Here is a 12,530-nt window from a genome sequence, read left to right on the forward strand (position 1 = left end):
AAATTCATTAAATTTTCAGGCACTTAAACATTTCCAAAGTACTGTTTTCAAAAGGTTCTACAATGTGATAATAAAAATTCTTAAAATATATGTTTTTGTCATTGGCAATCACTTCCGTTTTTGTTCTCTGCACAGAGGTGATCAAAACATGTTGAATGAAGCACAAACTGTATTATGTTATCCTTTTCCTATTTTCAACTCTATAAAGTAAACACCAGTTACAGTTCCTTTAATGTCTGACAAAAGAGAAGTGAAATACGTACATTGTATTACACCTGGGAATTCACATAAAAGACATCCCTGCTATAGTCATGAAAATGCAATACTGAATTTAAATCAGGTTTATTTGTATAATTTCACGTGAGTTTTATAAAAAAAAAAAACCCATTAGCAACATTTTCATTTCTCAGAAACACAAAAGCCGTCAAAATCCTCAAACATGTCATGAACACAACAAGGAAAAACAAGGACTGTAAAATAAAAATCGACTACTGTACTTAAACTATCCAACAGGACAGTCATATTTTTAAAGAAAACTTCTGAAGTAAAAATCAAACAGTTGTGTATTGTTAAGGTGCAGCAGAGGCACACACACACACACACACACACACACACACACACACACACACACACACACACACACACACACACACACACACACACACACACACACACACACACACACACAAATCATTTTCAGCCCTTTCAAAATCTAAATCAGTAAAAAATACTTATAGCCACCTAACGTTTTTGACAAGATCCACACTGTTGTCCATATTTTCACAAAAGTTTATTTGGTTCACAGACATTAAAGTTTTACATTTGCATGATTTGATAATGTTAATTGTTCAATTTGTATTTATCTATTAGTTCAAGAGAAATTTACAAGAACACTAATAGATAAAGTAATGTTTGATCAGTAATTTGGGGGATAATCAAATTAAAAAACAAAGAATGAAAGAAATAAGTTAAATAAGTTTTTTGTTGACATAAATCAATGATTCCCAAAAGTGTGAGCTGGAAAGTACTGCAAGTGGGCTGTAATAGGTCATTAAAAATAAGCAAGCAATAATATCTTTGATTTTCAAATATATAATAAAGTTTACAATTACCACAAAATGTTTATGCTATTAAAAATGTAATAATAAGTCAAAAATCCATGGGATTTTAATTATGTTACTCTTCTTTTATCTGACATAGTTCCACATAATATCTACATGGAAATATTTCATCTTTGTCTCAAGTGTCAATCCACATCATGATAAAAGGTTTGGGTGGGCCCAGAAGATTTTCAGATTTCATAGTTGTACCATGGTGTTCTTAAATTTTGGATTGGATGCCATAACTCATGTAAAACTCTCACTCATGTTGTGGTCATAAAACTTGAGGTTATCCAATGACAATGCCCTTCTCATGCGATTCCAAAAAATGGGATGGGCTCTTGGGTTTCTTGGCCAGGACAACACTGATTTTCCACACAGTCGCTTTCTCAGCTGAAGGTACTTCAGTTTGGGAAACAACTCATCCAACAGAACCAGAACGGTGACATCCACCTTGTTTGCATAAATCAGAGATAATTACATGTTGCTGAAAATATTGTACCTCCAATAAGACTACACAAACATTTGCTATTTACAGTTAGGACCATAATTATTTGGACAGTGACAATTTTTTTGTGATCTTCCATCAATCAGCACATAACCAAAATGCAGTTGAAATGAAACAATCAACATATGCTTGCAGTGTAGACTTAGATTTACGTAATGCAAGGAGTTTAAATAAAATATTACATTAACATTTTGTAATTCCAGCCATTTTTTAGACATAGTCCCTCTAATTTCAAAGACTTAATTTTTAAAATTAAATACAAGGATTGTTGTTAATACAAATTGAAGGATTTTACAGGATTTTACCTTTTAATTTGTACTTACAGGATTTTACTTTTACAGTCACTTTTCCTCAAATGTCAGGTGATGGACACATATATAGTAAACATTTCCAAGTCAGTGAATGTGTCTTTATTTATGTGATTTTATTTAATCCCTGAGAAACATAAACACCGACTATGGTACTATGTGTGAAATGCAGCCAGTCTGCTCTGTGTAAGCCTGATCCTGTCAGATCCCAGAAGCTAAGCAGGTTAGTATTTGGATGGGAGACCTCTTCGGAACACTAGGGGCTGTGTGCATTTCTCCAGGTAAAACTGGAGTTGCATCAGGAAGGACATCCGTCGTAAAACCTTTGTCAAATACCAATGCAGATCTGGCTGTTATCTGCTGTGGTGACCCTGAACAAACAAGAGCTACCGAAAGGACAACAACAACTATGTGGGAAATATGTCTGGCGCAGAGTGTTCTCCATAACTGAGTGACTGCGCAAGAAGGAGATGAGTGATGGAAGCCACCAAGACACCATGACAATTCTGAAGGATTTGCAGGCTCGTATGGTTGTGACTGTGATTTCATTTCAACTCCATTGTGGTGTTGTGGAGGTAAAATTACAAAAACAATATCATCAAATACTTATGGACCAGGTAGGAATGCACAAACCTTTTCATCCAGTAGCCTCTGCTGAACCATGTAGAAAGCCTGGCGAATCACACCACTCACTGCTTCACTGCTGGACAGCACAAACACTGTCTTTGTGCTCCTGTAGATGGCACTGTGGAGATTTTCAATACAAGAAAGTCCAGGAATCCAGTCCCTTTCCTCCAAGCAGAGACAAAACCGCCGGTGACCTGAGTTCTCCAAATGGACAGTTAACTCATTGTAGACCCAATCCGTCACAGCCTGGTTGCTGGTGTCAAATACCACAAAAGCATCGTAATCAAATGGGGAATCCCTCCCAGCCAGCTGAGTGTAGCCCTTATATCCGGCCCAAAGCACCTGTGTGCAATACCACAGGTCCCAGCCGTAGAGATGTTTCAGCAGAGGAAAAACAACAAAAATCACAACCAAAAAACAACTGATGAGAAAGGCAACACTACCATAGATGTCCTGGCAGGAATGTTCATCCATCGACAGCACAGTCTGCCCCTGTTGGGACTCTGGGTATTCACAGTGAATAAGTGTACTGAGATTTGGAATTTCTATATGAGTGGTCCGCAAGAATTCTGCAAACCACGATGTGGTACAGTCACATTTAAAGGGGTTATGATGCAGTTTGAGTTTCCGTAGGGAACTACCGTTTAGAATGGGACCGACGAAAATGCTCTGGTTTAGCTCTTTGATGTAGTTGTGGTTGATATACAGGGTTTGCAACTTCATCAAAAAATTCTCTGGAATAACAGCAATACGATTGTTGCTTAGGTCTAGGTGAGAAAACCTTGCTCCAGATCTGATGGCTTTGTATGGCAAATCAGTGAGGTAATTAGAGCTGAGGTCCAGGTGCCATAAATTGCTGAGTTCTTTGATGCTTTCCCAAGGGAAATAGGTCAGACTATTTTGCTTGATGATGAGTACTTCAGTGCTTTTGGGGAAGTTAACAAGAACATCTGGTGAAATTGATTTCAGTTTGTTGTTGGAGATGTCCAGGTAGATCAAGTTTGTAAGGTTCTGGAAGAAGTAAGTGTACTTGTTGTTGGTAGACTCCCACATGACGTCTAAGTGATTTCCATGAAAGTCGAGGTACTTTAGAGAGCTGCTGAAGAGTTTTTGGTCCAATCGCATCCCAATATCATTGTTTGCCAGGCTTAGTACTTCCAACTTTGCAAGATTTTGGAGGAACTGAAAACGATGGCCCATCCCCCTCATTTGGAAATGAAACTCATTGTTACTGAGGTCTAATACCTTTAGATTAGCAGTAAGTTCACTGAAAGCCTCTTTGTCATAAAGATCAAGTCTATTATACGACAAATTTAGGAAAACCAAGTTTGTCATTGTATCGAACAGCCCAGGATGTATTCTCTGGTTCATGTAATTAAAGGAGAGGTCTAAACAAAGAGCATTTCCATGCCCAAAAAGACATCTGGGGTAAGAACTAGAATATCATTTTGAGAGAGATCAATGGTCAAGTTAGAGTGGCAGTAATGATATTTGAACTCCCAAAATTGGAGACTTTTTAACATATTGGTTTGTAGCACTTCCCATGCTTTAGTTTCATCGTGTTCCCAGACATCATTTGTGGTGACTTCTCGATTTCTCTGGATAAAGGGTGGGTCAAGAATACTGTACTCATGAAAGTTCTGGTTCTGAGAGCTGTGTTGATAAACAGACCCAAATCTTAGACTGGAGCAGCATGAGAGGAAACGAAGCATATTTTGCGAAAGATCAATATAGCTGAGAGAAGGTAAGGTGGTCAAAGCGCGAATAATGTTAGAAGCATTAATGAAGTTCATCCGCAATTCTAGTTTCTTCAGATTGTGTAGTTTGGACAGGACTTTAAGGCTGTTTAATGAAAGCGTGCGGAAAAAGTTACCACTCAGAAGAAGGTATTCTAGTCCTGAAATATCTCCAAGATGTGGTGAAAGGTTCAGTTCCCGAAATGTCTTTAATGGCTGATAGTTATAGATAAGACTAATAAATTTGAGGCCCTTCAGATCTGTGAAAAATGAACCATTACTTATAGCATATTCCATGAGAAAGTTGTCAGAAATATCCAGTACTTTTAAATTCCTCAAAGGCTTGAAGAGGTTTCCAGGAAATGTCTTCAGAGAGTTTCCTCTCAAAAGGAGTTCCTGAATGGAACTGTTCTCGGCATAAAATGACTGTGGATGTAGTTTGAGGGAGGCATTACCAGGGCAAGGAAAACAGGGCATGAATGCATGATCACAACGCTGACAATTCCACTCCAAATTCAAATATTTGAGGGCCGTCAGGTTTTCAAATGCATTTTCTGGGATTTCCGTGATTGTGTTCTCTCTAAAATCCAGATGTACCAGTGAGTGTGGCAGGCCTTTGGGGACAGACGTCAAATTATTGAATCCTAACGTAAGATTCTGAAGTTTCGGCAGTTCACTGAAAACACCCTCACTGATGTAAAATGATTGATCACAGGGGTTTGCATAAAAACAGTTTCTGGAAAGAAAGAGATGTTCAAGATTTGGAGTATTTAAAGGAGAAGCAATGTTGAAGATGGAATTATCCTGTAGGTCAAGAACCGTCAGGGACTCAGGTAACCAGGGTATAGACGTTAGGCTGTTTCCTGACAGATTTAGGTGCAGAAGCTTTGTCAAACTCTTGAAGGCATAAAGGTCAATATCCATTTTGCATGATCGGTCATCCAATGCTCTCAAGTGACCTGGTAGACAATTCATCGTGATTTTCAGTGTGGTGAGGTTTGGGACACCCAAGAAAGCATTCACTCCCACATCCATAATCTTTGTCTTACTTAAATCCAGTGACTTTACGGTGGTGGACTTGAAGGGAGGAACGTAGCTGAGATGTCTCTTACTGCAGTCTACTATCGTAGCATTCCCATCGGTGTCACAAGGGAGGAAGGCGGTATTAATAGCACTCACTAATGGAAGAATGTGACTAATTATGAAGATATGCCGCAAAAAAGCCTGCAAACCACAAAAGAAACAAATGTTTACGTTCTTCAGAGAATGTAGTCTAAATAATTTACAACAGAGGTCAACAATTGGGATGATATGGAAAATGCAAATTTAATGACTTCTCTTTCATTGCACACAGTATGAACCCAAGATATTTCATGTTTTGTGTGGTCAACTTTATTTATTTGTTCATACACATCTATTCCAGCATTTAAGGCTAGCAATGGGATGAGGTTAGTTTATTCTAAATACAAGGATTAAATCATTACATTTGAATGGTAAATAAATGGTAAATGGACTGCATTTATATAGCGCTTTTCTATCTGCATCAGATGCTCAAAGTGCTTTACAATAATGCCTCACATTCACCCCGATGTGAGGGTGCTTGCCATACAAGGTACTCACTACACACCGGGAGCAATGGGAGATTAAAGACCTTGCCCAAGGGCCTTTGATTTTCCGGTCAACCTGGGATTCGAACCGAGGATCCTCTGGTCTCAAGCCCAATGCTTTAACCACTAGACCATCACCTCTCCCCACGTTTGCAGCCAGTTTTCTTTGGAGAAGATACATGAACATTTCTAAGTGATTAAATATGTTACAGACGGTCTGTGGAACAGGGGTATTATACCCTGCAAGCAGTATGGTACTACATGGTAAGAAATACAAAAAGTATAGTAAATCTGTGTCAGGTAAGCAGTTCTCAAAAACTTAGTGAAAATGCTGGAAGGAGACTAGTGAAGGAAGCCAACAAGACCCCCATCACAGCATTTATAGACTTTTGTGGATGTCAGGGGCGAAACCTGGAATGGTGCAACATTTGCCTGTTGCATCCCCATTTGCAGCTTCATGTTGAAGTGGCGTGGAGAAGTATAGTAAAACAGGAAAACAAATCATATCTAGGCTCTGGTTTCCCATATGCCTTCCGGTAAACTCCAGCTGAAATTTCACTTGTTTAACAAAGATCCTCATCTATACCACTTCATCATTAACCTGTATGCAACAGACAAAAGTTGCACTGTGCAGTCTCACCAACCACAACCACAGAAGCCTATAATTCTTTCAAAACAGTCTATGTATCCTGTTGGCTTCCCTCATGAGTCTCCTTCCAACATAGTCACTCAGTTTTAGGAAACTACCTGCTTGACATAGATTTACCATACAGAACCATACTGCTTGTGTTTCTTCATGATTGATGCAAGCGAAGTCAGTTACTTGGAAATGTTCATGTATCCATCCCGTGACGTTTGAAGGAAAACTGGCTGTAAAAGTGATGATTTAATCCTTATATTTAGAATAAATTCCAAAGATTGTCTGATTAGGGGTTGAACATTTTCTGGATTTCTTTGTACTTCTAAAAGATCTGATGAGAACTGTTATTAAAAATGAACATGACTTATCAAAGACCTCCTAACAAACAAGCAAGTTTCCATTCTTACACTTAAGCCAACAGAACTGCATTTTATTGTCCTATCATAATACAAGGCTTTCTTTCATTAGAATAAGATTTTGTTTTACCTACCATTGTAGTCACTTTTCTCCACAATCCTATGTTAGCAGCAAGAAGCAGCAATTGTTAATCCATCAGAAAATGAAAGAGGTTGTGCAACAACTCTATATAGTTCTACTTATGCAGAAGTGAAACCGTGGTCATGAGTACACCAGTCTTGTGCAAACTGACGCAAGTGAAAACTAAGATAATTACAAAGAAATGGCTTCAATCTAAAAAAGCAAAACCCGTGAGATCCATAAGTATTTAAGTACTGGCAGCAGAGTTAAAATGAAGCAATCAAGATGTGCTTGAAGTTTAACAAAAATATTGGGATTGATAACGACAAGGAATAAAGGTCATTTGAAAACATAGTGACTGTTTTCAGAGCCCAGACATAACTGGACAAATTTAATGTAAGTAGTATTTTTAACACAAATTATCACTTTTACAACCAGTTTTCTTTTGAGAAGTCAAGGGACGGCTATAAAGTGCATCCAGAAAGTATTCACAGCACTTCACTTTTTCCACATTTTGCTATATTACAGCCTTATTCCAAAATGGAGCAAATTAATTTTTCCCTCAAAATGCTACTCACAACACCCCATAATGACAACATGCAAAAAGGTTTTTTGAATTTTTGCAAATTTACAAAAAATGAAGAAATCACATGTACATGTAAGTATTCACACCCTTTGCTCAATTTCAATTTCAATTTATTAATTTATATCGCGCCATCTCACTACAGAGTTGTCCCAAGGCGCTTCACATAACACACAATTCATAACAACACAGAGTAAATTTAAGATCAAAAAGGGCACAATAAAGTAAAACCCAGTAGATTAAAAACATTACTAGGCAAACATAAAAACAGAATAGATTAATGATAAGACAGTCTAAAAAAAGTGGGTCTTCAAGCTTGATTTAAAAGTCTCCACCATGTTGGACTGCCTTATAGCTGCAGGTAGATCGTTCCAGAGAGTAGGGCCACGGTAGGAGAAGGCTCTATACCCCACGGACTTCTTGTTCACCCTTGGAACACACAGAAGCCCTGCACCCTGTGAACGCAAGGGCCGCACAGGTATGTAGGGCTTGACCAAGTGCACCAGGTAGGAAGGAGCCAGTCCGTGAACAATTTATAGACCAGCAACAGAACTTTAAAATCCAATCTTGCAGAAACCGGAAGCCAATGAAGGGACGCCAGAATGGGTGTAATGTGGTCAAACTTTCTACTTTGTGTCAAAAGTCTGGCAGCAGCATTCTGTACCAACTGAATGCCCCTAATGCTGGACTGCGGCAGACTAGTAAATAAAGCATTAAAATAATCCAATCTCGAGGAGATAAATGCATGTTTCAAAGTCTCAGCATCAAGCATAGACAGGATGGGACAAATCCTTGCTGTTTCGCAGATGGAAGAAGGCAGTCCTCATAATATCTCCAATGTGGAGGTCAAAGGACAACGTAGGATCAAAAAGTACCCCAAGATTCCTCACCTTGTCCTTATGATGTATAACACATGAACCCAAACGAAGCACCAGCTGGTCAAATTGATGTCAATGTCTGCCTGGACCAAGAACCATCATTTCAGTCTTATAAGAATTCAAGAGTAGGAAGTTACCAGACAACCAACCTCTCACAGATACAAGGCAATCTTCTCAGGATTTTATATGGGTAAGATTACCAGCAGTTATCGGCATGTACAATTGGGTATCATCAGCATAGCAATGAAAGGCAATCCCATAATGCCACAGAATATGGCCAAGGGGCGCTATATAAAGTGAGAAACGCAAGGGGCCTAACACAGACCCCTGTGGAACCCCAAATTTCATTTCACCAAGGCCAGAGGTAGTGTTATTATACACAACACAATGAGAACGACTGGACAAGTAAGACGTCAACCAAGCAAGGACACTTCCAGTAATCCCAAAGTAATTTTCCACCCTATCAAGTAAATCACGTTGATCCACAGTATCAAACGCAGCACTAAGATCTAAAAGCACCAAAACCATCGTGGTGTCTGAATCCATTGCACACAGAAAATCATTCACCATTCTAATAAGCACTGTCTCTGGGAGTGATGTTTTCTATAAGCAGACTGCAGTGGCTCAAAAAATTCATCCAAGAACTCAGAATGTGGGCCATGGGGCCTATAAACAATGACAAAATAACACGACTGATGTCCATACTTCTGCTCCAAACAATATGTTGCATCATGGGCAGAGCGGAGAATCAGATGCTCAAATGATTTATACTTGTGACTCCCAACAGTTAATAAAGTAAACCTAAACCTGTAAATAAAAGCAACACCCCCGCCTTGCCTCGTACCATGGGAAACATGACTAAATGTGTATGCCGGTGGGCAGGCCTCATTCAGGGGAAGGACAGCTGTAGGCCTAAGCCAGGTTTCACACAAATCAATCATATCCAAATGGTGATCCACAATTAGATCATTTATCAACATATATTTGGAAGACAGTGATCTAATATTAATAAAACCCAAACTAAGGACCTTGGCAGAGTTGACAATTGGACTGTTTGGGTTTACAGGTGGTTCCAAACCAACATTTCTGAGGTACCTGAAAATAGGTTTAAGATTGATACACTCCACACGGATCGCAGGCATCAGACACAAAATATTTAATACAGCAGGAACAGCCAGCGGGCCATCCTCAATCCCAACGTCATCCAATATAGTAATAGGTATTAAATTTGAAAAACATGTCCCCCTATAATTACTACGAACATGTCTACAGGAGCAGGCCACAGTCTCAACCTGATAAATCTCCCTCCTGAAAAAACCACTATCACGACCTTGGATTGTCTGCACTAAATTCTCTGCTAAACTAGTGGATCCCACACCCACATTCATCCCCTGCTCTGCGACCTGCTGTATACTCCTAGTGTTACCCTCCCTGCAGAGCCCTATCTATATTCGCGGACAGAATGGCAGCGCCTTCCCTAGTAGGGTGAAAGCCATCTGGCATCAGCAAATCACGCCGGCCCAGAAAGAAGGCCAATTATCAACAAAACAAAAACCGTGTTGTGTACAAAACTGTGCCAGCCACCTATTTAATGACAACAGCCTGCTAAAAACCTCATCACCACCCTGGGAGGGGAGGGGACCAGAGACTATTAATGACCTTCTAGCAAGGTCACAGTCCTCTCTATATTCATTTTCGTGACTTCTCAGTGCTTCATCTTAACATCATTGGCACCAACATGAATAATTATATGACTGTATTTTATGTCATGTTTCTTAGTTTGGTCACCCTTTTGCAGCGTCAGTACCCTGAGGTGGGAGGAAATGTCAGGAGCTCTCGCCCCAGGAATACATTGAACATTAGTCGGCATCTGCATCACATCTGAGGCAGGTTTAACGGGGGGGGGGGCTTTTAGGGTTAGGGTTCGTCTTGTCGTTACTGTCTAAGGGATGTTTCTTCCCGCGTGCTGTGCACCTTCTCAGCAAGCAGGGGATACCACTTTGCCAAGTCTCCACACGTGACTTCCTCCACCCGACCACAGTCTGAAAAACCATCCTCCCCAGCCAGCACCTCCTTACTAATGCCAATAGGCATAACAGCTGGCTCAACATCAACCATGCCCATAACATCAATCTCCACAAGGCTAATAAGCTGTTCCAACTTACGAACATGGCTCTCCAAGAGAGCCACCCTCTCTGGCAGCATCATATAAAAGTTTCATAGAAAACACCAAAAACCCCAGAAGTTAACCCACTCCTAAAATTAATAAAATAGTAAAATAAAATAAAACAAAATAAAAATCACAGCAATAGTCAGCCAAGGTGAGCACAGCTAGCTCAGTTAGCTTAGCATAACTTAGTGTTTAGCTTGTCCTGAAACATCCCGGCTTCCCCGCAGATACGACTGACTGCCGATGCAATGGCAGCCTCTGCCGCTGCAGCAGGCCCGGCCAATAGGCTCCGGCAAGTCGCGGATCCAGCTGACAACCGCCGCCGAGTCACAGGTTAGGCTATAGGCCTCCAGAGATTCAAAGTCCCGGCTAGCAGCCTCCCAAAGCGAGCCACGGTTCGACCGGCAGACATCAGATGAGCCACAGACGTGATTTGCGACCCTCAATGAGCCACAAGCCTGGATGGGGCACCAACACGGCCGCAGTCCAGCCAAAGGACCCCAAAACGTGGTCACAAGCTGTAGCAAGTGGTACAGCCATCTGCACTGCTGCTGCTCATGCCGCTACTGCTCGCTCTGCTCATACTGCTGCTCACACAGCTGCTGCTCACACAGCTGCTGCTCACACAGCTGCTGCTCACACAGCTGCTGCTCACACAGCTGCTGCTCACAGCTGCTGCTCACACAGCTGCTGCTCACACAGCTGCTGCTCACACAGCTGCTGCTCACACAGCTGCTGCTCACACAGCTCACACTCAATACTTTGTTGATGCACCTTTTGCAGCAGTTACTGTTGTGGTCTGCCCCGGCTGCCCCCTTTCTATATCTTATACCCCTCATCACACTAGCCTGAATAAATAAGCCCGAAGGCCGTACAAATAAGGATTCCAGCCATTCGAGCTGCATTCAAACTCCTCGTATAGCATTCTTACAGCAGTCGGAACTTTCATGCGTCAAGAGCACATGCACTCCACACTCGTGCTGCGCTGTTAGAAAACAATCAAACGGCGATTGAGGTGCAGTTGTACCATAATCTGACTGCAGTCATAACATTCGTACAGCAATTCGTATGCAATTCAAAGCATTCGGAGAGCGTTCGAGGGGCTGTTCGAATTGATCAAGCATGTTGAATCCTGGCCGAATGTCCTGACCATCACACTGGAGCACAGTTGAGCCCAAATGCCACAGAAATGGACATTCAAACTACAGTCTGGCAAATCTGACCTGCATTTGAAATCCTTGTACAGGAATCTTGAGTGCACACCACACAGTTGGGCACATTCGCGTGGCCAGCTCAAATGTAGAGCACATGCACACCACTGTCGAGCCGCATTCAATGTGTCCATTCAGATGGGAAAAAAATATGTATTTTCAATAAAAATTAAGCTGAGGCAGGTTTAACGGTGGGGGTGGGGGGTTAGTCTTGTCATTACTGTCTAAGGGATGTTTCTTCCCTGCGTGCTGTGCACCTTCTCAGCAAGCAAGGGATGCCAATTTGCCAAGTCTCCACACAGTGATATGACACATAACAGAAAACCACTTTGCAGAGCAGATGATTTTTCTTACGTGCTTATGCTGCCCCCAATGTGTCATGAAAAATGCCACCCCAGGCGGCTGCCCGTTTCACCTGTACCAACAACCACGTCTACTCACCCCCAGTGCTCATTTGTGGTTTATAGTCACTCTGTCTTTGTCAGTTCCTGTGTGTATTTGTAGGCATGCCTTTATCATCCGGTCTCCCCCATAGCTGCTTCACATTCCCTATCACACCACCCATGGCTCGTCTGTCCGTTTGTGTCACTACTTTTGTCCTGCACTGTTCCCCATTGCTTTGCCAGATTATTTGTTGATTTCTATGGAAGAAATGGTAACACTTAAGAGGACAAAACGACACTTA

General features: G+C 41.1%; 1 protein-coding gene across 1 annotated transcript; it reads right to left on the reverse strand.

Annotated features, from left to right (window-relative positions):
• Positions 1 to 661: 661 nt before the first annotated feature.
• tlr9 (toll-like receptor 9) lies at positions 662 to 7,095 on the reverse strand. Its single transcript, XM_034172560.1, is given in 4 exon segments — positions 662 to 1,553; positions 2,550 to 3,946; positions 3,949 to 5,503; positions 7,017 to 7,095. Coding segments are annotated over 4 exon segments (3,162 nt in total). The 5' UTR covers positions 7,020 to 7,095; the 3' UTR covers positions 662 to 1,346.
• Positions 7,096 to 12,530: the final 5,435 nt, after the last annotated feature.

Source organism: Thalassophryne amazonica, chromosome 6, assembly GCF_902500255.1.
Source record: "Thalassophryne amazonica chromosome 6, fThaAma1.1, whole genome shotgun sequence".
Lineage (NCBI taxonomy): Eukaryota > Metazoa > Chordata > Actinopteri > Batrachoidiformes > Batrachoididae > Thalassophryne > Thalassophryne amazonica.